This window comes from Fusarium venenatum (genome assembly GCF_020744135.1).
Source record: "Fusarium venenatum strain MPI-CAGE-CH-0201 chromosome Unknown EDB82scaffold_2, whole genome shotgun sequence".
In the NCBI taxonomy this organism is placed as follows: Eukaryota; Fungi; Ascomycota; class Sordariomycetes; order Hypocreales; family Nectriaceae; genus Fusarium; species Fusarium venenatum.
Window position 1 is genome coordinate 7,547,921 of NW_027072130.1, and position 25,592 is coordinate 7,573,512.

Here is a 25,592-nt window from a genome sequence, read left to right on the forward strand (position 1 = left end):
CGATATCCGTAACATGACGACCGTCTGATTGTAGTGACTGATCCCACCAGATCCATGAATTGCAGTTGGCTTGAATGTTAAACCGTACAGCCATGTCTCATTGCGCCGCCACCGAACCTAACCCACCCGTATTATCGTACATCATGTGGAAGATACTCATACAATCATTGGTTCCTAGTTTGACCAAGCCCATGGATGTCATCCAAAAGCAGGGACAACGGACTAACATCTTCTTGAATGTCGTTCATATCCCGAAGCAAACTCTCCTGCGGGCTACCATTGCCCGTAGACTTAATAATCCTCCATGCCCGACGGAACTCATCCCGTATCGAAACGATCCCGTTGTGGGTGACAGTTCGAGCGACGTTATGATCTAGTTCGAAGGGATCTTCGATAGCAAAAAGATAACGGTGGCGAACTTCTTTGAATTCAGCATTCTTGACTGCTCCGTTAGCTTGCTTGGACTGTGTTGCTGCCTCCTTTCCAGCGGGCTCCTTGCCATCCGATGTCGTTGAAGCTGTTTGTTCGGACTGAGGAGGAGGATGAGCTCCCACGTTTTGAGCTTCAATGACTGTCTTGGCGCCTGTCCAACCTTTGTCTTGCTTCGTCTGCAAGCCGCCAGGTGTACGAAGGCTGAGAACATCTCTACCCCAATCAAATCCTCTCCCGGTGGAAGTACTTAGCATGCTGCTATGGGCATAATATTCGAAGAAGCCTCGCAGGAGATGCCCGATGGTGTCATTGTTCCTAGTGAGCTGGTTTGCACGAGCGAGACGGAGGATGTCTTCTTCGTTGCGCCAAAACTGAACGTTGCGGCCCCGACAGCTTGTCATGTTCTCAAACTCAACAGGCGAAAGCCCTGGAGGAAGAGGCGGGCTGAACAACTGCAGGTTGGGGCTGACAAAGGGGTCGGCGACATTGACCAGGTAGTGAAGAACCATTAAAACGTAGCCATAGCTGCTGAGTGTACCGCGGTAACCAGAGTTGATGCCTCGTATCTTTGCCCAGTGCTTCACGAATAAGACCATCGGTCGGACACGGGGGTCGGTGTGAGAATAACAGCGTAGAAGAGCCGTATTATGGAGAGCCAAGTGTGCCGAGAAGTTGATGTCGCATTGAACACCTGCGCCAGTCTTGGGGAACTCCAAGTGATCTTTGTAACGATCGCGCGGCTGATTGGGGGCCATCTTATGTGGATCGGGCAACTGGCGAATCCTCGCTGCAAGGTCTAGCGTACTTGGTGTAAGGGGAATCGAGAATTCGTTACCAAAGTCAAAACTGTCGGCCTGCTGGAACGGCGTTCGGAGCAATGTAACATAATCTTTGATGTCTTGAACCACATCGTCGTCGTACAATTCCTTATCGAGCGCTCGTTCAAACTCCCATGCTAGATGTATGCTCTTGTGGAGAAGGCCGACGCCTCTGAGCGTAGGAGTTTTGGGACATGTGGCTATGAAGCTCTTTAATGTTTTTCGTGTATCCTCTTGATGAATTCCAGACACATACTGGCTGATCAGTATCTGTGTCCACTTTGACGAGACTTCCTGGTTAGTAGGATTCAGGCCGTTGAAGATGTACAAAGCTCTTGTGTAGTAAGACACTGGTGTCTCATGCTGACCCTGCTCCAGAATCACAAACTGCACAGAGGGGGCTTTTTTGAACTTATCGAGGGCCAGTTGAAGCTCCTTGGTGTGGGAGATTGGATCAAGACCGAAGTTCTCTTTGTATTGGGCGTCTTCCAAAATTTGCAATGATTGTTCAGTGAGGAAGTGCGAGGGTTGGCTTCGCTCTTCTACACCACTTTCCTCCCACGACATCCGGATTTGCTCACCCTCAACCTGGGTATATACGGCAAGCAGGGAGCGTTTGATGGGCGGGTTTGTGTCATTCGAGAATTGGAGAGACGGGTATCTGCTCAGGCGATCTTGGAGGCGTGCATCTGAAAGACCTGCAATGAAAGCTTCGCTGACCCTGTTTAATAAATCCCAGTCTTTATCCACGAACGAACGGTAGTTCGAAATCGTCACATCATGACCACCCGCCCGACGGAGAACTCGTTTGGCTAAGCCATAGTATGAGGAGAGGGAATTCTTTGATCCTTGTTTGAGCTCAATCACCTGAGATTCCTCATGGGCAGCATCTGGGGAGACAGACTCAGGAGCGGTGGATTCTTGGTTTGGAGCCTCTCTAGTTTGGTCTCGACTGTTTTCTTGATCATGAGGTGCTGTGTGTTGGTCGTTTTCATCATCATCGTGACCCTCATGAACTTCGTCCAGTCCATTCTCCCATCGAAATCGTTCTTCTAGAAGACCTTGCCGGAGCTTTTCTGGTGGAGACTCGCATAACTTGATGATTGGAACTCTAGTGCGAGTGAGGAGCCTCGCGCCCAGGCCAGCCTCCAATAATGCCTTTTCTAATAAACGCGGGATAGGAGAGCCTGGAGCGTCGGGTTGAGTGGCTGACATAGGGGAAAGTAGTCCAAGATCCATGTCAGAGGCCTTTGTCGCAAATCCGGAAGACAGACTGCCGAAACATTTGAGTTCAACTGAGAAAGGGTGGAATTCGGCCTCAGGCATTTCCTTCTTCTCGTGGGTAGCGATTACCTCTCGGCTGATGGCTTCGATACGGCAACGGAAGTCTTCCTTCTCTGCGATTTCCGACCTCTCGATCTCGGAACTAGTTACGACATCAAAACACAATTGGTCGAGTAGAGCGGCCTGGGCTGCAACCTCTTCAGGATGAAATTGAACGGCACGCCTAGCGTTGTATAGATGGCCGCCACCTCGATTTTGCTGAGCGAGCATGGAATCTTGGCGGCCATGGTTGGGAGGCTGATAGTGATCATGTCCACGAGGTCTGTGTTGCTGAGGACCATTCCATGAGCGATGCGGTTGTGGGCCACCCTGACGGTTCTCATTGTAAGTACCCCTTGACTGGCTGTCAGCATGCTCATGTCGCTGATAGGACTGGGAGGGCCTTGAATAATGAGCCATTGGGCTGTGGTAATTTCTGTTTTGGGGCTGTTGTTGAGCTCGAGGGTCAATAGAAATTGAAAGCTGCGAGCTCATCTGACGTCTTTGTGCTTGGTTCATTCGTTTACGGGTTGGTTTGGACGAATTAGAAGCACTTTCAGACGCTCCTGTTTGAGCACTACCGTTGTCTATGCCATGCTGAGAGACTGGGGCATGCTGGGAGGAAGTATTGGGCTGTGGGCCTTGTGATGGCGTGCCATTGGAGATGATGAGGTTGCGCAGATGGTTCTCAAGGCCTGGAGGGGCAGGGCCCTCTGCTGGAGGCTCGTGAAGATGAGGAACCATGGTGGGCTTAGACATAAAGGCTCTTGCTGTTGCAGCTGCCCAGGGTCGGTTGTCTTGTAAGAGGATTGACTAGGGATTGAGTAATTGCATTCCGTCTGTGCAGCTTCCTTAAAAGAAACTATCTTGACTTAAGTTTTTCCTTCAAATTCAAAATGCATAAAGCAAAAAGAAAGAAAGTAAAAACCAGGAGCTGCCGTATGGACTGTGATTGCGCTGGGTCTTCGTGATTCTGCTGAATCTGAGGGAGGGGTCTGTCAAGCAAACACAGGCATATGACTTAGCGCACAGCTTCGCCAAATGGAAGAAGTTATGCAGGTTGGGAAAGAATGGAAGAAAAAAACAATATGAGTTCCGGAGAGTTTTTTGGTCGACAAAGATTTAGATCAGGGCGATACAGCCATGCAAGATGATGATGAAGCTTGCCTGGTGCGATCTCCACAAAATGCAGCTATGCGATCACTGCTCAGTATGTACTACAGTAGCGTCTAGTTGGTGTCGCACTGTCCAATCAGTAGCAGTCCCACTAACTGACAGTGCTGACCATCAGTAGCACAAGTGCATTATACAGTCAAAATATTGTTCAAGCACTGTACAACAACAGTCAGTGATTCACATATATCAACAGTCTTTATTTATTTATTTGTTCTTGCACCTTTGTTATTACAGTGCGGAGGCTTATTGCAGATTTAAGATAACAAAGAGGGGCAATCAAAGTAAATGTACTACCAACAAGCTCATGAAGCAGCCAAAGTTGACAATTAGTGGCTGAACGTCTCTTTCTGGATGCACAGCCACATGTCTGCCTCTGCAGCCTTTGTCATCGTCATAACCTTACGGTAGGCACTATCCACCTAGGCTATAGGCGCGCTGGTCTCGACGATTATCTTTGTTCGTGCATCCTCTTTGTCAATAAAAGCGAAAGGGCTCCTTCCTCGCACCCGCGCCTCGCTACTCTCGACCGCGTATACTTAGTACCGATAACAGAAGCTGTCTTAATTTCTATCGATATCGCATACTTCCGAACAGTCACGCTATTGTCGCCAACATGAGCGCGCCGCCGCCTCCAGGTAATCCACCTGCCAATGCGCCGCCTCGCCCAAATGGCTCCTCGAGGAACAAGAAAGCCAATCCTCTCCGGCCGATGCGAAAGAAGCCTGCCAACCCTATGGTTTCCAGAAGGCCAGCCCCCGGACCTGCAGCACCATCTGGTTCAGGCACACAGAATGGAGCAAAGCCAAACATTGAAGAAATTCGAAGACAGAACGGAGGATGGTCAGAGCCACCGCCGGCAACATACAGTGATATTCCCATCATGACAACGAAAAAGGCTCTCCTCGATGGTATACGTTACCATATGATGAAGTTCACCCAATCGAGAGTGGGCGACAGATCGATAGACCCAAGCGACCAGGATGATTTCGCACGACCTGTAACATTACACCGGCGAGACGCTCGCCAGCCACCTCCTGGAAGAGCTGTCAAGGTTGAAGCGCCTGAGGCACCGCAACCAGACGAGCAAGAGGCAGAAAGGATGGCACAAGTCAAGGCGGAAAGAGAGGCCCAACGCGCAATTGACCAGGCAAAGATAGCACCTGTAGCTAAGGACCCGAATCCTAAACGACCAAAGAAACAGAAGGAAGATAAAACCACTTTCAACAGGGCGCCCAAAACAGACGCTGCTAAGAAGGAGTCCGATCTCCGATATGAAGAGGCTCTTCCATGGCATCTTGAGGATGCAGATGGCAGCAATGTATGGGTCGGCAACTATGTCTCAGCGCTTTCCGAATCGAACGTCGCGTTCATGATCGACCAGTCAGTCTTTCGCATGGTACCCTTGGAGAAATGGTACAGGTTTACTTCAAAGCCCCCATTCCAACCTTATACAATCGATGAAGCCGAAGCTCTCATGACCAAAAAGGTAGCCGTCGCTCGGTGGGCTATGAAGAACGATGAGAGAATGGCAGAGCAAGACGACAAGGTAGAAACTCGAAAAATGTTCTACGGAGGTGGCCAAATGATCAAGACGGAAAGCGCCACGTTCAAGGCCGCGTCGCGATCAGAGAAACTTGATCATGACGATATTGACTTCTCGGGTGACGAGTTCCAAGACGACGACGAGACACCTATGTTTGAAAAGAACAATGATGACGAGGATGCCAAAGATGCCAAAGACCGCATCCGACGCGAGCAGCTTGGTGCCAACTTGTTTGGAGATGGTAACGAGCAAGAAGTTGACAATGAGTTGAAAGAACAACTTAAAGAAGACGAACTGCGGCGGGAGCTTGGCAAAACAACCAAAAAAGCGCTCATCAAGCGGGATCAAGAGAATATCTACGAAAGTGATGATTCTGCAGAGAACCCCTGGAGCAGCTCGGTAAGGTGTTTCACATACTTATAAGCAGGAAAAAGCTAACCGATGTCAAGTCTGACGATAATTCATCCGATGAAGAAGACGAGGAGAAGAAGGAGGAGGAGAAGAAGGAAGAAGAGAAGAAGGAAGCTGGCAAGGACGACAAGGCTCAAAGCGGCTCTGGTTCCAAGGGCACCAACACCCCATCGGGAAAGAAGCCTGAGAGCTCCAAGAAGGGCAAATCACTCAAAAGAGCCGGCTCTCCAGCACTCTCGGAGTCTAGTGGAAACGAGTCTTCTCGAAAGAAGCTCAAGAAGAACGTCACATCTGCTGCGGCTAGCAGGTCTGGTACTCCGTTGCCCCAAGGAGCAGCCGCGCGCCGAGCTATGGGTGCCGGATCTGGTAGCGACGGCGAGGCCACTGCTGGCGAAATGTCAGATGGTACTATGGGCAAGAGGAAGTTGAAGCTGGTTAGCCACAGCGCTCGAGGCACTCCCTCGGCGTCTCGAGCTGGCAGCCCTATTCCACAAGGTGGTGAGTCTCCGGAATGCTTACTTTCAAACGAAAATAGCTAACACTTCATTTTAGCCGCTTCTCCTGGATCTCCTGGAGGGTCGATCGTTGAACCATCCGAGATTCTGGACAAGATTCCCCCCGAGGGCATCGCTATTAGCGAACTCATCAAGGCCTTTAACCATCGCTTGGGCGACCGACCTGGCCAGATGCCCAAGAGCGAATGGATTCAGTTGGTCAAGAAACTTTGCGACTATGGGAATGACAAACGACTCCGTCGCAGAACTTGAGTGACAAGATACCCTGCTATGTAGGGGGATGTTATTATGGTTCTCTCTGAGGCCTCGAGACCTCGTAGATGTACTTTGGGATGCGATTGTGGATAGAATTCACACATCCAACACATCAAGATCGTTACAACAGACGCAGTCGGGTTGTAAAGTGCTAAGAAAAGGGTATATAATTAGAATATTTGTATGAAACGTTACCCGTCTATTCGTCCATCTGCCATGAGTAACTCAGTCCCTTGTTCCGCTCTTTGCGATTAATCGCCTTGAACCTCTCTGCCTCAAATCCGTTGCCACGATCAACACCGTCCCAACGATAGCCTGGCTTAATTCCGTAGCGATTTGGAGGCGCTGCACCAGCGTATACGGGCTTGCGTTTGGATTTTTTCCCTTGCCCTTTCCCTGAATCTTTCTTCTCGCTCACAAATTGCATCATTGGATCGTCCCAACGGTCCTGTTCCTTCAGTTCCTGATTCATTTCTTCGTCGTCAGCTGTGCGAGCAAATGACATAAGTTTGGCATCTTGAAGCTTCTCGCGTCGTTTGCGAGCCTCTTCAAGCTGCACGTCGCCCTTGAGAGCTTTCTTGGCAAGTCGTTCTTTCTCTTCGGCATCGGCAGCTGCACGTCGCGCTTCGGCGCGCTTCATAGATATGTCGATTCTTCGGCCAGTGGCATCCCGGTATACTGTTTCTTCTTCCTTGGCTGATTTGCGGTGCCTTTCAAACTCCTCACGTTCCTCTTTCTGCCGTCGCTTGAGCTGCGCTGATACGGTCGCTGCGCTTTGCAATCCTGCATGTGTTCCATCGCTCATTTTGACAGCCGAACCATCATCTTCCACCATTGGCATGTCTTCGTCTTCATCGCGTGCTGCATTCTGCTCTGCTGCCGCCGATGCTAGAATCGCGTCTGCAGCAGCAGCAGAATCATCCTTGGGAGTCGCGTCGCCCCCTAATGATTTCCAGTTACTCTTCTTAGTTTTTCGAAACTCTGAAGATTGCCCTGATACTGTAACCGGACCATCAAGATCTTCATCGTCGTCTTGCGCATTGGTGTTGCCCCAACCCGAGTCGTCATCGTCTGTTATAAGAAGGCCGTTGTTGGCTTCGGCGCCACGCTTGCGTTTTCGTTTCTTGGCTGGTTTTGGGTCCGCGACTAGATATTTCGAAGCCAGATATGCCGATAGATCTGAAGGCATTGTGATTTTTATCATGCAATGACAAGTATTGGTTTTCTATAAGCTTTGCCTTGAAGCTGTATTGGCTTCAAATTATACTTATGCAGTTACCAAGTATTGCTGGCGTCGCCCCGATAAAGAAATCTGGAGGTAGACGATGCGCCAGGGTCCATCCAATGAGTCCACCTCACCATGAGGTAAGGGTACGTACCGTTATCATGTCCCAAGTTTCCACATTGCCCAACCTTTGTCGCTAACCAAAGACTCAAGCCTTAGAGTTGCAAGGCTACATCGACAATCACCTGCTATACCGTTCTTTCTAGTAATAGGATCATGCCGGGTCAACCTAGGGTCTTCACAGTCTTCGATTCACTACCTACTTGCGCATCTTAATCCTCCGATCTTACCTACGAATCTATACCTGTCTTGAAACCCCTACCAGTATCCGTTCCACCCTTCGAGATATTGTAGCGAGCTACCGTTCCCTGTCGCCTTCATGCCACAACCTCTCGAAAATGAAGCTCCGACGGAACCGCTTCAGGCGTTGCCAGCAGCTGCGTCTGGCATGAAGTTCACAAAATCGCGACACTCGACCCCTGTTCTAGAATCATTACCATTATCGCAATCTGAAACCAACCTAGCCTTCCGTCGCTCCAACCCGTCTGCTGCTTCCTTGTATGCGTCAACACTTTCACCCCCCGGATCGCGATCCATATCGCCAGCCGGTCGAGGCTCGCCTGCTCGAGTACTCTCGCATACCGTCTTCGATGCCCGGCCTAATCGACTCCCCGAGACCGGGGGGGACGCTTCCGAACCTCTAAATCTAATGCTCCGGGCATTCGTTCCCCACGTCTCGATCTATACTTCCGAAGATACGGAGAGTTTGATGGTGGAGAAAGGCTTCCGAGGTGGCCTTTGGGAACTTTTGCGCCCATTTGGCGAAGATGTCCAAGGCAAGGTCACGATAAGGGACAGTAACGGCATGAGCAGAGTAGCAGATGGGTTTTCTGTCCGGTTTACACGATTCGGCGACAACATCGAGCATCCCGATCCTACAGTCTCGGGCTTCAGAAGCCCCTCATCGGCCCAGGGGCAGAACGGCAGTCAAGCAAGCACATCAAGGGACAAGCAATTCCTCGCCGACGTGGAGGCTGTAGTGGACAGGCATTTGTCCTACGCTGAGCAATCTTTTGCTGTTTTACCGCACTATGGCATGTTTGCGGATCAAAATACAGCATCGGAAGAGACCTCGCCATACTATGCCCTTTATCTACGCCGATTGCTATCAGGTCTTCCCATTTCGCCCCACGAAACATTTTCACATCCAGTAGCATGCGTAATAGCTGTCAGCTCGAGAAATCCTGACCCCATTTCGGAGATGAGAAAGCTTTACACAGAAACGGTCGAAGGGAGTAAAAGGCTTCCTCCTTGGGTTGATAGCGAATTTATTCGATACTATGTGCTGGTCCACGACGAGGAGAAAGATGACATAATACAATCCATGGCTGTATTCGAACAGATGAAGAGGCACCTTGGAATTCATTGTCATCTTCTTCGTTTGCGAAGTAGTCAGAGCGCTGAGACCGATGATGAAAGTATTCCACTACCCCGCAGCGACTGGATGTCGGCTCATGAGGAACTTGAGGATATACGACAAAGCGAAGACGATGAGGACTTTGAGGACCCAACACGCTACATATTTGAATCTGATGCTACTGCCATCCGTACATTTGTGCGTGAGATGGTGACCATGTCCATCATACCTCAAATGGAACGAAATGTCTCTATTTGGAATGACCAAGTTGCGTCAAGACGGAGAGGTATCACTGGTCGATTTATGAATTTGTCGAGGAAGTGGGCATTCGGCGGCAGCTCTAGGAACTCGACGGGTGGTACCAGCAACTCAAGAGACAACTATAATGCTGCTGGATTCTACGGATCAGAAGCCCCTGAGGCTATTATGCGGAAGCTGGCAGATTATGCCTTCATGCTACGAGACTGGAAACTAGCGCATTCAACGTATGATCTTTTAAGATCGGATTTTAGCGATTCCAAGGCTTGGAAACATCATGCTGCCGCCAACGAAATGGCTGCTTTCAGTCTTTTGATCTTTCCTCAACAGATGTCATCGAAGAATCGCGCTGAGACAATCGATCAAATGCTCGAGGCTGCCTTCTACTCCTATAATACCCGGTGCAGTGCCCCCTATGGAGCGCTAAGGAGTTTACTACTTGGCCTCGAACTGTTGCGCTTACGGAACGGTACAAATATTGATGATGCCGGCCGATGGGGAGTTAGGCTCCTTGAGTCCAAAATTTCGGGTAACGTGGGTGATGCGTTGATAAAAGAGCGTCTCGCCGTTTGCTACGCTTCCAAGGATGGGGTTGGAAGCTGGCACTGGGGCTCACGCCGCCGCAAATCAGCAACATGGAGTATTCTCAGTGCAGATGCCTGGCTACAGCAGTCCAGGCATATCCAGGCACGGCGTTGCTTAGACGAAGCCCACAGAATGTACGCGAACTTACCCCATAAGGAGGGGATTACCAAGTTTGGGGCAGCGGGCCACTTCATGGCTTCATTGCAGCACAGCTTGGCCGAGTCACCAGACGCTTCAGATAACGGCAGTGAAGATGGAGGGGATGGCGATATAGATGAGGAGAGCGAAGCGTTGAATGACATGAGACCGCGACGGGCGAGTACGGTGACAGCCGATATGTTTCGAGATACGACCAAGGAGGAAAGCAGCACCACGGATGATGGTACATAGATTATTACAATGGACAGCAATCCAAAGGCAGTCTTCTTCATATGTGCAGCCAATCTTATCCTATGTAACTGAACAGTTTCAGAGCCATGCCATCCTTTATCCACATCAGGAGGGCATATCTCGTCCATCGACATAACAATCAAGAGCTCAAGAATTCTAATTAATTACATACTTCTATCTAAACTAGTGAGAAGGTTTTTTCCCACTGTATCAATACAACGCAGGTCTTTTTTCCGTGCTCGTATATTAGACTTCGTAATTCAGGATATTGCATTTCCAATGCTACGACAGCCAAAAGTATTGCCAGGCTCTTACTGTACTTTCCTAAAAGGCATATGCCCCAGAAAGATCCAATAACATCTATTTGGCTGGATCACGACGACGAGTAGCCTCTTGTGCAACAACTGCGGCTCTTTGTTCAGCTATCAAAAGGCGCTTCCTGCGAAAGGCACCAAATGCAGAGATGACAGAACAAGCCGCAACAGCTGTTGCCACCTTAATTTCTACATTGAATGCGTCAGCGTAGGTGAAGCGAACAGCCGACCACTGTTCGTTGGAAAGCGGAGTGGCGGAACTGCCGATTGTCGCCTGCTCATAGGGAGTTAGAATGCTGACAAGATATTGTGAGCTCTTCTCGTTGAGTAGAGCTGATGAAGTTGCAATGCCCAAGCTACCACCCAACAGTCGTACTTGGGACAGGATGCCTTGTGCAGGGGCTGAGAACTGTTAGTACATGCGGTAACTTGCAATTCAAGTTGTGTCACTTACCGTAGTCCCGAATAGGTACTTCCACCATTGATAACATAGTCGACGAAGCGACAGTCAGTCCGAAACCAATTCCACAGAACGTCATGTAGCCAAGCAACTTAGCATCCTCTGACTCATGCGACAGGGAAGAAAGTAATCCGCAACCAAGCGTCATGAAACAAGAACCAACTAACAGCGACTCAAAAGTGTAATTCTTCGTGTTGTTAATCTTTCCTGCTACTACACTGCCAATGGCAGAAGCTCCAAGCATAGGAAGCAACATGACGCCAGAAATAAGGGCAGACTTGCCGCTAACAACTTGGAAGCGAAGCGGGATTGCATAGATGAGTAGCAAGTAGGGGAAGCCGTTAAGAAGCGTATTGACGACTGCAGTTGAGTAAACTCTGTTTTGAAAGATGTTGACTGGAAATGCGGGAGCGAATCGACCGTGCCAGCGGTGTTGGATGAATATTTGCCAAGACACCAGTAGTGCGCAGGCAAGCAAACCACATATCAAAGGCGCAATGAAGATGGCAGTCTTCCAGCCTTGGTTTGATGGTTCAGTCCCAGCATTCTGAAAAGAGAAAACAATAAGTACTGCGGCGGCGATTGCGAGGAACGATCCGAGAAAGTCGAGTTCCTTCCAAGCTCGTCGTTGTTGAGATGGTAGGTACTCAGCTTTGGGCCAGGCGAGGACGAATACTGTAAGAGATACAAATCCTATGGGTCCGCTAGATTTATTTTGTTAGCCACGTACTTATGAAGTAGGGAAAAGTCATACTTGATCCAAAAAACCCATCTCCAAGAAGCGTAGTGTGTCAGGATACCGCCAAGAACAGGTCCAAGAACCCCTGAAACGGTAATGACCAAACCGACCATGGCCGCCATATGTTGCTTCAGATTGTCGGGACTCAACTCTGGCATCATGATCATGGTAAGAGCGTACAAGCCTAGTTTGATTAGACCTGTGAGCCATAGAGAAGCGTTTTCATACGTACCTGGGCCACCAACGCCCTGCAAGGCACGAAAGGCAATGAGCTGGTTGAGAGTATGGGCAAACCCACACGCCAAAGAAAACACAAAGAATATTATGTAGGCTGCAATGAAGGCATTACGACGCCCAACAATGTCAGATATGCGGGCAAAGACAATAGCACATCCTAAATAAGCCAGTGTATAGGCGAGAGCAACCCAGTTGACATCTTCCAGAACTCCAAAGTCGACACCGATACTATGAAGGCTGGTAGCAACGATAGACGTGTCGATCATGGATAGAAAGAGGCCCAGAAAGACACTTGATAGTACATGTTAGTAAGATATGGATGGGAAGAATAGTGGCTATCACGTACCCAACACACAGGGTCCAGAAGCGAGCAGGCGGGATCGAAGGCTCTCGTAGCTCATCGCAAACAGAGCTCTGGGCAGAAGGATCTGTCTGGGAGGCACAGGCCACTGCTGGTTTGTCGTCGCTTTCGGAGTGCATGCCGTTGTTCTTGACTTCTTCGTCCATTACGACGTCCAAAAATGGTGACCAAAACGGAGATGACCAAACCAAAATAGGGATGAAAAAGGTACTAAGGCATAGAGAGAAATCCAATAAATTTTGTTGTTTGCGAACGGATGATGACAGTTGCAGCACAGCCGACAGGTGATGAACCCGCCAAGGGTGGATTGTAGAAAACCGAATCAGCGCAGTGGCTACCCGTAATTCGTTATGATATTCTGTTTGTTAGGAAACGCCGTTTGATATAGCATCATTTGTCACCAATATGATTGAACTAGAACATGGCATATATATTTATATGAGTTGGGAGATGAGTATCGACAAGTATATCCGTAGACATGAGGAGTCATCGGACTCGGCTAACGGTACATAGCGCATTGCATATTAAGTAACTGCATGTCCTGAAATGCGGACTTTATGGGCATCATCGAAACGATAATTGGAGAATAATATTGTCTCTGGGTGTCAGGCTGAGCAATTCATAGTGTAAAGGAGCTAGAGGAAGTCAGCTCAGTCGTTGTGGTGGAGTGAAGACGGCCCACTCTCGCATTTCGCACTCGCTTACTAGTAACTCCTGCTTGTTCATTGGTGCATAGAATCGTGGATGCGTTGCAGAGTGAGATTGGACTCATGGAGATGCAGTCCAACGCTAGAAAGGAAAGGGAAATGCATTCGAAGAAACTGAGAAATACTCAGAGTTCCTGATAGAAATCACTAGCTCTGTTAGTAAAGTCCGTTTTGTTTTCAAGATACCGTTTACTTAAACACCGACCACATATGCACATATGATTGTCGTCGATGTCGGAGATTCTCCTTTTGACAGCAGGAGTTGAATCCTCGATCTGGAGTTTCTTTCTTAAACAACATCCTTCCCTGTATTCTGTGAGACGCTTCCTGTTTCCTCTGTCATAGGTCTTCTCCATTGAGCCTCAGACGGAATCTAGGATTAACAACCCGGCAGGCATTAGCTTGGGGCATGTTCTTGGATTATTTACTCTACACACAAGCTTCAAGTCCAAATACTCCAAAGTAGTGGTTTTATCTTTTCTTTACCAATTTCTAGATATATTCATGGAATGCTGAAATAAAACACCTACAGTGCAATGTAGTTGTCACTCTTGAGCTATAAACTGATCTGCTGTAAACATTTACACCAATCATAAGCTCCATTTCTACAAGCTCCCCACTTATCAGCTACCAAAGCGTGACGTAGCGCAGTTACCTTCACAGGCAGACAGGCACCTGCCTCCTTATGATTTGGTCGATACTCGGCGCCTACCAGTTTCGTAGCTGTAGGCAAGGTAGCTTACCCCAGTATCCGACATCTTCAACACCATCGCCATCATTACAATTGATCTCCAAACAGCTTGATTATGGCCGATGTCATGTCTCAGACTCCCCCAATCCTTCACGGTCCATCCGAGAAGGAGCGGAAGTATGATCGTCAACTCCGCCTATGGGCTGCGTCTGGCCAGGCTGCTTTAGAGTCGGCCAACATTCTACTTGTTAACTCTGGCGCTGGCACTGTCGGTGTCGAAACCCTGAAGAATCTCGTGTTACCTGGTATTGGTCAATTCACCATCGCTGATAAGAGTGCCGTGGGTCAAGAAGATTTGGGCGTCAATTTCTTCATCGATGATAGCTGGCTCGGCAAGTCAAGAGCTGAAGCTTGCACCAACTTTCTGTTGGAGTTGAACCCAGAGGTGCAAGGCGAATGGTATCCGAAAACCGAGGTAGGATATTTATTCGATGGAAACAAGATACAGTTCCGCTAACATGTCGTAGGGGGACTCTTTTAATCTCGAAGCATTTCTCAGTGACTCACCTGCTTTTACCATGATCTTATACGCTCTGCCTCTACCCCAGGATCAGGTCCAGCTCATACAGAACTATTCCCAACAGCACAATATTCCTACAATTGCAGTGCATTCTGTGGGATTCTACTCTTATTTCAAGTCTACATTGCCTGGAACATTTCCCATTGTCGACACTCACCCTGATGAGACTGCCACCACCGACCTTAGACTCCTTGCACCCTGGCCTGAGCTTGTCGAGTTTTCAAGGGGCATGACCGAGAATATCGACACTTTAGACAGCCACGAACATGGACACCTGCCCCTGGTGGTTATTCTGCTTCACTACCTTGAACAATGGCAGCAGACACATGATGGCGCCAACCCTACCAGCTATGCCGATAAGACATCGTTCCGCAAGACCGTGTCTGAAGCTATGAGGACCGACAATCCAGAGGGAGGCGAAGAGAACTTCGAGGAGGCTGTGGCTGCTGTCATGAAGCATGTCGTGACACCATCACTGCCAAGCTCTCTCAAGCAGGTCTTTGACTATATACATCCTGCAAGTACGCAACAGATACATGTTAGTTACTTCACTAACCGTATTTAGGAGGAAATCAAGTCTAGTTTCTGGATCATCGCAGAGGCAGTCAAACGCTTTTATGCCAAGCACAGCAGGTTACCTGTGCCCGGAGGATTGCCTGATATGAAGGCCCAGTCCAGCGTGTACATAAAATTACAGAACATCTATAAGGAAAGAGCCCGTCGGGATGTTAGCCAAGTTCTTGAAACTGCTCGGAGCATTCCTGGTGGCGAGGATGTGGATCCTGAGCAAGTCGAACTCTTTTGCAAGAATGCTCGCTTCATAAAGCTTATCAACTCCCCCGAGGAGAGCACAGTCAAGCTTGATCAGGTTGTCGGTGAGTAACCCCTCTCTATCGTTAATGGCTCATATACTAACAATCAATTTGTAGAGCAGCAACTAGCCAACGATGAGATGGCGGCTGTTGCCGGCCCCGAGATGCCTCTGTCTCTGATCCCACTTTACCTATCCCTATTGGCGACATCAAACTCGACAACAGCCACTGCAGACGAGATCATGGCTTTCATCAGCAGCCATGCACCCCAGGCTGCTGATAACGAACGCTACAAGAAGACTGCACAGGAGTTGGAAAGAGCTGCCGGCGGCGAACTTCACAACATATCAGCTCTCACGGGTGGTATGGTTGCGCAGGAGATGATCAAGATCATCACGAAGCAATACGTTCCGATCGACAACACATGTATCTTCGACGGTATCGACAGCCGCTGTCAGGTTCTTCGCCTGTAAGTTCAAGGTTCTGGGAGGGGTTATTGTATTGAGGCCAGATAGACACTGCTACGCAAGAACAAAGATCATTGCAACGATCCGAACAAGCTGTTTGTTGAAAGGAAACTGTGGCAAATCATGACTTGACAAAATGATAAACAACGGAGAAAGATGTCACTCAGCAACTTTGGAGATGATGAGGGGCGTCCTGGAGTATCCAAGTCTTGACCCCCCGTGGCGGTTCCCTAGAACGACACCAAGATGCATGTTCTACATCGCGCACCCTTCTTGACCTCGACCATGCTCTTGCCACGGCCAAGATCAAAAAGATGTCATATCCATAACAGATCGAGTAAGTCAGACACAGAACCGGCATGGGCAAAAAACATACAACAGCGGGGATTCGCTGGTCGTCACCGACCCAACTACTAATCCGCCGGTTAGTGGCTTGACTAAGGGAGAGCGGACGGGATCCCGTATTTTCCACTACCTGTGGTCGTATGTGCTGGAGTTGGCGATACTTTGCCTCATGATTATGATCTCATGCATGTCCGGCGTTGAGATGTCCGGGATGCCTCCCGACGTTCCTAACAAGTTCATGTTTGACTACCGAGGTGGGTAAGAACGCGTCAAGTCGTACTATGGAGAATAGTAATCTTTTCTTTGAAACCTTGCATCTTCTCAGTCTTATTGTACTCTAAGCGCTCGTCATCAGCACCCTAGTGGTGATGGTTAATGGAGAGCAAGGGGGCAAGAGATGGTCTCAGCAAACATGTCATCTTGGCATCCCAAGGCAAGGTTCGATGAGCCACTTCTGCAATACCGCTTGAGTAAGAGATATCTATTAGACTTTGGATGTCTATGGAGTCGTCGACAAAGCGCGCAATTATTAAAGTTTTGCCTTTCGCTAAAAATACGGGAGTTGCAAGCTTCATGACTCGGGAGAGGTTATACAAGTGGTTTCTTACCTTGACAGCTTGGCTATTGCCGGAAGCTTTTACGCATTCTTGAGGATTTCAATTTTGCCGGAAACTCTCTCCTGCATCTGTCCGAGATAGTTTGAGTTGTGGAGTTAAGTCGATGGGCGTTTGTCGGCGAACCGTGGCTCACGCCATGCATGCCTCTGAACTTGACCGAACTCAGGGGATCTGCCCGCAACTGTCAAATCACAACGTCTCTTGCAAGTCATAGGGCTATGGAAATATCCTATCATTGCTCGTCTCATGCGAAGGAAAAGTGGGAGCATCAACAGAGATGGGATAGAAGAGAGTTGTGTCGGGCCCTGAGAAGCGTTTAGCGGCAAGCGTACTACGACGTTTCAAGTTGATCAACAGTCACATCGGAGACGGATCACGGAACTTTTTACCACTCACCGCTTTACGGCAATACGACGTTTGTTTTTAGACAGTCTGGTGGTGTTGTTTACTTTCTGCTTGTCGTCACAGTCCATACTGCAACTGCTAGGTTGTCGAGACCAGCATTCTGCTTTGCCTTCTGTGTCAGCGATGAATAACATACGTGTACAAGCAGTATTCGAAGGCCAAGACTCCAACAGGGAAGTATCGTCCACTGTTGTACTGGGTATCTAATTCATCAGAGTTTTACCAGGGCAAGATCACAGTACTACCAAAACACTTGACAGGACCCCTATTGCTGCCATGAGTCTCGGCATGGCAGGTCTACTAAAGTATTGCTATAAATTTATGGCCAATCGCAACGCTTGCTCCAAGCAACCGATCTTTTGTGCATATTGAGAGCAACAAACTTGACAATCATGGCTTTGATGGGCTATAGCCCAAGTGCTGTATAGGTCTAGATAGGTAGGTACAGAGTAGCATGATGGGCTCTGCCAAGTTGTGGACTTGACGTACTCCGATCACAGACATGGATAGTGCGACATTAAGCGAACCCGGACGAAAACTCCGGCATGAATTTTGACCGGCTCTACTACATAGCACGTTCAATCATACGCTCTGGCACCGAAAGATGGCGGTTACCAGTCTAAACGAGTGCCATTCAAGGTTGGATTCGCTTGAATGCCGAATCTGAGGGGTGCTGTCACTACGCCATTAGGCCGTCGTTACATAGGTGCCTAAGCCTAAGCTCAAGGCCCATCCTTGACCCTTTATCAGATCAAGTTACATAGAGTATGGGGTAGTATAACAGAGCTGCCACTATACTAATCCGAGCCGGGGTTGGGAGATTACAGGGGTTGCTAAAGCATTTTAGAAACAGCGATATGATCGACAGACACGCAAAAGGACCGTGGCAGGCTGTCGATTTCGTGCCTATGAGCGATTAGAACCAGGTTCTGTGTACAAGACTAAGACGCTTGATCTGGCTGGCGTGCCCGAGATTTCCGAGATGTTCTCCGAGCATGAAGGGTTAAAAATCCTGTTCTGGTATGTAATTCATGATGACTAGCCGGTCACCGAGTCTGAATATCCTCAGCCTCGCTCATCATGGGCGTCAATATTCATGTACACTGTCAGCAAAAGAGGCGAGCAATATCAATAGGGTGTTGGGCGGCTGATGGATGGTTTGGGTAGCTTTGGAGTTGAGCTTATTCTTGTTATAGACAATGTCCGATGTTGAATCCGGTCGAGATGGTCCAGTTTGCCAGCGAGTGACCACGGGTCTACGTGCCGATCGACCGCTTTACAGAGGATAGAATATTGGAAAAAAAGACGACGCAGGCGAGACAACGGCCGCTCGGGTGGCGCTTCGAAGTCCGGAGCGGAGAGTTCAGCGTTGCGCTGTGCATGCATCGGATTCAATCAATGCCATGAGGCTATTCGAATGGCCCTTTGTGACCAGACCCATCTGGCCGGGGTCTTAGCCTCATATCGGCGCGAGGCCGGGCAGCGGGCAGGCAAGAAGACAGTGGTGATGGGTGTCCAAGTGTTCCGATAGAGAGCTCACGTGGAAAACAAGGTCGGTGAATTATACCGGGTCAGTTATGAAGTGGACGAATCTTGGCGATGGGGCCCCAAGGTATAACCTGTGGAGTCTCGACAAAGAGACTGGACCAATGCAACAGTACTGGATACTCGACCCAAGAGGAGACAGATAACCAGTAGGTCGGCCTATTATCCAGCCGGCCACCTTCCCTAGTCGGTAACCAGGGGCCGAAACAGTAACAAAGAGAGAAAACCCGGGGTGCAGATCCTGGAGGTAATTCATGTCATGGCATGGTACGGGCCGAGAATCCTAAATCCTTGACTTAGCCAGAGTTCTTTACTTGTGCTATGCTGCGATGCGCTGTGAGTGGTATGTAAAAAGTCCCCGATGGGTCGATTAATGGATCACACGCGCGATGCGAGACTCGATTCGGTCGAGGTACCCAAAGGTTGTCATCCTCGTAATTGGAAGCATGTGAGCGAGAGATGCGACATATGCTGGTGGTTTGGTTTAATGTGTGTACGGATGCTTTGCGCGGGCAGGTGATGGCGGCTGAGGGCGGGAAAAAAGAAAAAGAGAAGTAAAATACAAAGACAACCTAGACAAGGCTATGAATGGTTAATTACCAAGGAAAGACTAAAATCAATGAGGAGGCGAATGGTAACATCGGATGAATACCTGCATGATATGATATAGTCTTAGCGCTTGACGGAAAATAAAACCACTGAATAATAAAAGGCGGAATTAAATGACTGATGGTGGTTTGAAAGACTTGATTTTGAGTCGAGTCTAAAGGTACAGTACTGTAGACTATCTTGTCAAAGGAGAGATAGATCTCTTATACGACCAACATACTGGATACCATATCTCGCTTCTCGACCAACACGTAGTACATACATAAACGCCTCCTTCCCACAGTTTGGTCTGGTCTGGATCAGGTCAATATCTCAACAAGTGGCAACTCGGTTATCAGGTACAGTACCTGCTTGGAGAAATGCCAACTTAACCATAAAAGTTGCCAAGTCCGAAAAAGGAAGCTTGAGATGTGGTTCCTGGATAAATGCAAATTGACAGGGGTTTCGGACAAGGATTGAACGTGATAGGACGAACATCGGCGGCTCGAATGCAGTGAAGATGCAGTCTAATGCACATTGTGAATGCAACACGACACAATATAGTAAAAGGCTAGACCGCTTCTGTCTCTAGTCACTGCATAGAGAGGTTGTCTACTAACCCTTTGATCTTTTTCGTCTGGTGAGCCTTGGTTGCCCCTTGAGCCACCGCATCGAGCCCCAATCACTGATGGTGTTGAACAAAGACAAATGACGATGCTGTACCTTCGGAAATAAGGGAACAACCGCACGCCGAGGTTCTTCAAAGATCCATCCAGGCCCTCCCCGCCTTTGCTTCGTTCATTCATCCATCCATCCACCCATCATTCGACTGCCGTGATTGCTTCGGGCCGCCAAAGCTAATATGCCCTCCGCTATGGACCAGGTTACGTTGGATCCGGATATGAGAGGATGACGGCGGATGCTTCACTAGCCCAGTCTCGACTCGAATCTGATACTCGCAACTTGACATGTTTAATGAAGCATCATCTAATTATCACCTCACTTCTAAATTACCTACAACGTACGTTCTGCCCGGGACCGGCTGTAGAATATCCGCAAAGGCATTGACCGGTTCGGTCTGTCTTTCTCTCTATGTAACTAGCCTCGGGTACCGCAGACGAAATGACTCGCAGGAATTGATCTGTCGTAGAGGTGGCTAAGCAGATCACGTCCCTTGTCGAGCAATATTCTCTGCAAGAGTTTCCCAATGGGTCGCCATGCCCGAAAAAGTGAGAGTCTTCAACACCAAGATTCAAGGACCCTGAGTTTAACCTGCCTTAATTTCACTTTCACCTAACATAGCCACCCACTACCATCCATTACCGCCCCCTCTTCTCCGAGCGAGAACACGTTCCCATGGTCCATGGTCCTTGGTCCTTGGTCCTTGGTCCATGTCGTGTGTGTGTGTGTGTGTGTGCTATGTGACGCTACCCCATACGCTCTGGATCTTCCCCTTCATGGGTTCCTGCAAGGATATAATTCATCCCACGAATCACGAATCCTTTCTCCTGTTCCCCACGATTCATTCGTAGCGTCCGTCTTCTTCTCCGCATTATTCTCAACTGCACTTCTGAGTGAAGACCGGGGTCAGGGGTGGCGCCCTGGCTGCGAGTGACCATGGGGAATGAAAACGAATCGACGTAACATCGTCGCCGCTACTATAACTTGGCACGTCTACTTGGTCAAGCTGCCAGTACTTAAATATGTCGTCAAGCCTTATACACATCTCAGTTGGGGGCCCTTTACATTTCGTGGCTTGCACAGCAGAACACAAGAGGATTATCTTCCCGACTAGCGCAGACCACTCCTTGTCAATCTATCCATAATCATGTCTCCTTCAAGCACCAAGGTTGCCTCTGGCGGCTCCTTTCACACTTGTAAGTCGTCTTCGACTCAAGAGTTTCGCCTCACGATAATTGCATTTTGTCTCTAACATTATCTGATTGTTGCAGTCCAGGGAATTATTCCCAAAAAGCAGCCAGCTGCTTCCAGCAATGCAAGGCCCAGGGTTGCGGGCACACGGCGCATAACAACTCCCCATGCTTGTACCGAGTGTAAACGAAGAAAGATCCGATGCGATGGCAAGCTACCATGTGGCCAATGCATCACAAGCCGAGCACCAAAGAATTGCTCTTACGATAAACACCGTCAAAGAATGATCCCATCTAGAAAGTAAGTGATATGTCAATTCATCTGCGTAGATCTCGACGGCAGTTGGCTAACCTTGTTCTTCCCAGAGCTCTGGATAGCTTGGCTCAATCTCTCGAAGAATGCCGTTCGGTGCTTCGGCGGCTTTACCCAAATCATGACGTTTCTGCACTTCGCTCCCTGGACAAGCAGGAGCTGATCAACCTCTTGGCTCAATCGCAATGTTCTTTCAGCGACCCTCTTCCCTCACCACCTCTCGAATCGTCATTCCCTAAGAGCGGCACACCTATGATGGGTTCCGACTCCCTACTGGAACTACAGACATCCCTAGAAGCTGACCTCGACTCACTCATTGGTGAGCTCGAGTTTGAGGTCCCAGGAGAGCAACGAGCAGCCAGTGAGGAATCAAACTACCTCACACAACAAACCTGGTGGGACTTTGGGTCGAGACAATGGAGCTCAGTATCAACTGTACCTCCAATGATGGAGGGTTCATCGTACGGGCATGATATGATGACTCCAGCGCCACACTCAATGTATGACGATTCACGTGGCCTGTACGGTTCACTGGAGATGAGATGAGATGATATGAGGTGGATGAGATGACGAAAAATGAGCATTACGCGATGTACTTTTATTTTACATGCGATTCCCAAAGCCTGATGGGCCATAGAGGGGCATTATGCACCCTGGGGACGCAGGTCGTTCTCTTAGCCGGATCACAGCTTACGACAATCATATGAGGCCACGACCATTTACTTTCTGCAGCATGCATTTCCAAATACCTACTACTTATTCAAGTACATATCTATATAAATTTCTGCCTTCTATACTTGAATGCCTTTTTATTGGCTTTTCTGCTTCACTTTTGTGGTTGTGAAAAGGTGACAAATGCAAAAACCGGCCGTCCAAATCTGGAAGGCACGGCCATGATGCTACTTCCATGCATACATCACCAGCAGGCCGTTTCTCTCGGTGAGGTTTATCTTTTTCTTTCTTTCTTCTCCACCTCCAACCTCTCTGCTTGATCAAAGGGCATCATTCACAACATCCAGACGCATCGACACCTCCGCTCCAGTGAGAATGGAACACGCACTTACTTGTAATAATCTCAAGTGCCGGCGGGAACTCAGCGACCGTGCCCTGGTGACAACATGCAGGTACGAGTATCTGTCATCAATCAGAAAATCTCTAACATTATACCACTAGTCATATATTCTGTGTGGAATGCGCCCAACGACTCGGTATTACAGGCCAAGATGCCGAGCGCCGTAATACGTGCCCTGCCTGCGAATCACAAATTACAAAGCCCGATGATGCCGTCATCACGAACCTGAATCCAAGTGAAGATTACAAGACCAGCGTTCTAAGTGGTCTAAGTCCCAATGTCATCATGGAGTGTGCCGGTCGTGCCCTCAGCTTCTGGGCCTATCAAACCACTCAGAACATTTGTTACCAACAGCATCTATACAGAACACTCACCGAGAAATACTCGAGCCTCGGCATTCGTCTTGAAAAGACTGTGAGCGACGCAAATACAGAGATTGAAGGTCTTCATCACAAGATGTCGGGTTGGTGTTCTTTTCTGCACAATTCGTAGTACGTCTGTTGACAAGGCAACAGGTCTAGTGGCAGAGCAGGAGAGCTTGAGGCGGAAGCACGAGGAGGTATCCCAAGCATACAAAGAAAAGAGCCACAAAGTTCTACAATTACAAGAATTATATGACAAAGTCAAGAGGAGAGCCGAACTTGGTCAAATTCAAAGGGCAGCATCCGATGCTGTTGACCATACGTTGCAGGCAGCACAGCTCGACCCGGGCTATAGTGGCAATATGACGGCACAAGGCAATATTGAGAACAATCGTGCACCGGTCTTTGGGCAAAGCCACCGGGTTAGCGTCTCTGGGATGAACAACGGTGCCTCGCGAGACTATCACAATATGACAACTGAAGGAAACCAGTGGTCACGGCTTGGAGGGCCATCTCATCGTGAGTCTCTTGCTATTTAACTAATTGAGTACTGATGTAAGAAAGGCGACATCTCCGGAGTGCCTGTTGGTGGGCTTCGCCGACCGACCATGGGTGGATCGACAGTTCATCAAAGCACAAGCTTGCCGGCTCTGACAGGAACGCCTATGACAGGGTTCGGTAGATCAAGGCAATCACCCAACAATTTCGCCCCGGGTTTCATCAATCATCGCGGCGGCTTAGCGGGTGTCGGTTTGACGTCTGGTATCAAAGTTAGTCAGGCGAGCAACAACCCAACACTGGATATTCCTACAAGGCATTTATGAGGGGGCGTAGCACAGATGGTTGACCAAGCCATGTTTTCTTGAACAAAATTGTGGCATATCTTTGATAATCGACAACAATTTCCCGAAGCGCTATGAAAGATGTCAACAGCTTTATCATTACCAAGGTGAGCACACCGTTTAACAATGGGTTGAGCTTATATCACACTTTCTTTGTTCACTCCCAAGCAAACCTACAGCTATTCAAAGAAACATGTACCAAGAACACAGCACATGTTCCTCTTGGAGCCTTCACACCCCCTCTACAGTAGTGGGGGATTTAAATCGCGAATGTATGTAGAGTTGGAGGGTTTTAATATTTCGTTTTCATCACCATCGATGTCAGTAGGCACATACCCGTTTTACACTACAAAAATTCAACATGCAACGCACTTCTAACGACAGGTCTGGACCGCAAACCCAGCTGGTACTGGGTACAACGTCACCATCGTCGTCATTATCGCTGTTTAACAGTAGGTACTCAAAGTCGTTTGTTTGGCCCGCCGACAAGCCTACTCCAGTCTTGGCGCTCATCAAGGACAGACTGAGTATACGGAAACAGAGAGCACTGAGAAAGATGGGGTTGCACAAAGGTTCAGATCTACGGACGGTGTTCCAGGCCAGAGAAGCAACTAGCGAGGATCAAGGTAAGTCTGTTATCTCAGCTCCCTTCATTGCACTCCAGCAGCATCCATTGTCAAACACCAATGGTTCTGCATATGAGAACCAGCAGCCATCTTCTCGACAGCCAGTCCAGCACAGTAGACTCGGCCAGCGGCATGAGTCTTTGGGGTCTCACCCCGCTCACACTAACACCGGAACTCGCTATAACGGCAATGACAGTACATCTTGGGAGCTGTGTTATTGTGGCACACAGACGGAACCTCCAGAAAGCGACGAAATATTGAGAGGTCAACCAAAGATCGACAGCACAAGGGGCACACCAGACAGTTTCCGAGATGGCATGCGCCCAGTCCCTGGTGTTCGGGATGAGAGGGTCCAGCAGCTCTGCGAAAACCCATATCTGTGCAGAGAGGAGAGAGAGGAGCTGGAGAAAGCCATCATGAATCTGAAACTTCGTATCGAGCAGGCAAAAATCGCTGCAAACATGTACTTCCGCCAAGCTCATGGTTGGGAGGACCGGAGTCCTATTCCCAATGACCTTGATTCGTTACCCCAGATGCTTCAAGGGCTTTACACGGTCATGATTTGGATGCAGCAGCGCATTCAAGTATATGAGAGTATCTACCCTAAGCTCCGACCGGATTACGATGCTGGAAAGGGATTGATCGACTAGAAAGGACCATGAAAGGAGAGATGTGGAATGTTTCTTATGTCAAGAAGATGGCTGTGTGATTGTAAGTACTAAGGTAGTTTGTCTTCTTTCAGGAGTTTGTTTGGGTGAATAACAAGATTGATTTTTTGCAAGAAAATGTTTAGCTTAACCCAGTGATTGTAGTAAAATACCATGTGAGCTTCCCTTTTTGTGAGAGTGGACATTGATTATTCTTGTTCATGATCATGTTTGTATCATGTCTAGGTACTATCCAAGAATAGATCAGGCCTAGCACTCACGTGATGCTTCAAAGGGATCATGGACATGTACTAAGAAGGTATGTTTCTTAACTTTCAGTCCTTGTAGGGCCGCGTATGCACTTTGTTGACGCCACTTTGCAGGAGATGGAGTTGTTTGAGCAACAAAATTTAGTTAGACCAATTGGCCACTATTGTTTTTATTCTCATCCCCTGCATGCATCTTTCCGATTCCTGGTATTGTCTTATCAACTCCCTTATCATATGCATCAACTGTCCTACCGCGCCGCGCGCAATAATCATCTATTTGACATCCAATCCACTTCCTAGCTCGTGTTATCATT

General features: G+C 48.7%; 8 protein-coding genes across 8 annotated transcripts; 5 read left to right on the top strand and 3 right to left on the bottom strand.

Moving 5' to 3' along the window:
* Window positions 1–164: 164 nt before the first annotated feature.
* On the bottom strand, window positions 165–3,068 carry EDB82DRAFT_427663 (uncharacterized protein; the record flags this gene model as incomplete). The annotated part of the gene is made up of 1 exon (XM_025735972.2): window positions 165–3,068. The coding sequence occupies one exon, from the start codon at window positions 3,066–3,068 to the stop codon at window positions 165–167; it is 2,904 nt and encodes a 967-aa protein (XP_025586625.2).
* A 1,156-nt stretch (window positions 3,069–4,224) lies between these two features.
* EDB82DRAFT_189065 (uncharacterized protein) lies at window positions 4,225–6,571 on the top strand. The gene is made up of 3 exons (XM_025735973.2): window positions 4,225–5,691; window positions 5,742–6,201; window positions 6,256–6,571. Exons 1-3 carry the CDS (start codon window positions 4,363–4,365, stop codon window positions 6,468–6,470), a joined length of 2,004 nt encoding a protein of 667 aa, XP_025586626.1. The 5' UTR covers window positions 4,225–4,362; the 3' UTR covers window positions 6,471–6,571.
* A 66-nt stretch (window positions 6,572–6,637) lies between these two features.
* EDB82DRAFT_501243 (Pre-mRNA-splicing factor of RES complex-domain-containing protein) lies at window positions 6,638–7,748 on the bottom strand. The gene has a single exon (XM_025735974.2). It carries the CDS (start codon window positions 7,675–7,677, stop codon window positions 6,673–6,675), a length of 1,005 nt encoding a protein of 334 aa, XP_025586627.2. The 5' UTR covers window positions 7,678–7,748; the 3' UTR covers window positions 6,638–6,672.
* Window positions 7,749–7,847: 99 nt separating this feature from the next.
* On the top strand, window positions 7,848–10,788 carry EDB82DRAFT_189091 (ER-golgi trafficking TRAPP I complex 85 kDa subunit-domain-containing protein). Its single transcript, XM_025735975.2, has one exon. It carries the CDS (start codon window positions 8,138–8,140, stop codon window positions 10,406–10,408), a length of 2,271 nt encoding a protein of 756 aa, XP_025586628.2. The 5' UTR covers window positions 7,848–8,137; the 3' UTR covers window positions 10,409–10,788.
* On the bottom strand, window positions 10,589–12,986 carry EDB82DRAFT_189107 (major facilitator superfamily domain-containing protein). Its single transcript, XM_065607174.1, has 5 exons — window positions 12,505–12,986; window positions 12,154–12,449; window positions 11,937–12,105; window positions 11,177–11,886; window positions 10,589–11,124 (listed from the first exon to the last, which is right to left on the bottom strand). The coding sequence occupies exons 1-5, from the start codon at window positions 12,663–12,665 to the stop codon at window positions 10,769–10,771; spliced, it is 1,692 nt and encodes a 563-aa protein (XP_065465001.1). The 5' UTR covers window positions 12,666–12,986; the 3' UTR covers window positions 10,589–10,768.
* Window positions 12,987–13,757: 771 nt separating this feature from the next.
* EDB82DRAFT_501246 (uncharacterized protein) lies at window positions 13,758–16,166 on the top strand. The gene is made up of 4 exons (XM_065608637.1): window positions 13,758–14,392; window positions 14,445–15,014; window positions 15,063–15,372; window positions 15,427–16,166. Exons 1-4 carry the CDS (start codon window positions 14,033–14,035, stop codon window positions 15,780–15,782), a joined length of 1,596 nt encoding a protein of 531 aa, XP_065465002.1. The 5' UTR covers window positions 13,758–14,032; the 3' UTR covers window positions 15,783–16,166.
* Window positions 16,167–21,104: 4,938 nt separating this feature from the next.
* On the top strand, window positions 21,105–23,718 carry EDB82DRAFT_476016 (uncharacterized protein; the record flags this gene model as incomplete). The annotated part of the gene is made up of 7 exons (XM_025735980.2): window positions 21,105–21,153; window positions 21,229–21,448; window positions 21,514–21,981; window positions 22,459–22,584; window positions 22,634–22,995; window positions 23,048–23,413; window positions 23,459–23,718. The coding sequence occupies 7 exons, from the start codon at window positions 21,105–21,107 to the stop codon at window positions 23,716–23,718; spliced, it is 1,851 nt and encodes a 616-aa protein (XP_025586632.2).
* Window positions 23,719–23,908: 190 nt separating this feature from the next.
* Window positions 23,909–25,356, top strand: EDB82DRAFT_189196 (uncharacterized protein). Its single transcript, XM_065607175.1, has one exon. The coding sequence runs from the start codon at window positions 24,098–24,100 to the stop codon at window positions 25,010–25,012; it is 915 nt and encodes a 304-aa protein (XP_065465003.1). The 5' UTR covers window positions 23,909–24,097; the 3' UTR covers window positions 25,013–25,356.
* The last annotated feature ends 236 nt before the right edge of the window (window positions 25,357–25,592 follow it).

Coding starts and splice junctions, on each gene's coding strand:
- EDB82DRAFT_189196 (XM_065607175.1), top strand. CDS start 24,098: ATGCAACGCACTTCTAACGACAGGTCTGGACCGCAAACCCAGCTGGTA.
- EDB82DRAFT_189065 (XM_025735973.2), top strand. CDS start 4,363: ATGAGCGCGCCGCCGCCTCCAGGTAATCCACCTGCCAATGCGCCGCCT. Junction 5,692..5,741: donor AGAACCCCTGGAGCAGCTCG/GTAAGGTGTTTC, acceptor ACCGATGTCAAG/TCTGACGATAATTCATCCGA. Junction 6,202..6,255: donor CAGCCCTATTCCACAAGGTG/GTGAGTCTCCGG, acceptor ACTTCATTTTAG/CCGCTTCTCCTGGATCTCCT.
- EDB82DRAFT_189091 (XM_025735975.2), top strand. CDS start 8,138: ATGCCACAACCTCTCGAAAATGAAGCTCCGACGGAACCGCTTCAGGCG.
- EDB82DRAFT_189107 (XM_065607174.1), bottom strand. CDS start 12,665: ATGGACGAAGAAGTCAAGAACAACGGCATGCACTCCGAAAGCGACGAC. Junction 12,106..12,153: donor GCAGGGCGTTGGTGGCCCAG/GTACGTATGAAA, acceptor TAATCAAACTAG/GCTTGTACGCTCTTACCATG. Junction 11,125..11,176: donor AGTACCTATTCGGGACTACG/GTAAGTGACACA, acceptor AACAGTTCTCAG/CCCCTGCACAAGGCATCCTG.
- EDB82DRAFT_501243 (XM_025735974.2), bottom strand. CDS start 7,677: ATGATAAAAATCACAATGCCTTCAGATCTATCGGCATATCTGGCTTCG.
- EDB82DRAFT_501246 (XM_065608637.1), top strand. CDS start 14,033: ATGGCCGATGTCATGTCTCAGACTCCCCCAATCCTTCACGGTCCATCC. Junction 14,393..14,444: donor AATGGTATCCGAAAACCGAG/GTAGGATATTTA, acceptor AACATGTCGTAG/GGGGACTCTTTTAATCTCGA. Junction 15,373..15,426: donor CAAGCTTGATCAGGTTGTCG/GTGAGTAACCCC, acceptor ATCAATTTGTAG/AGCAGCAACTAGCCAACGAT.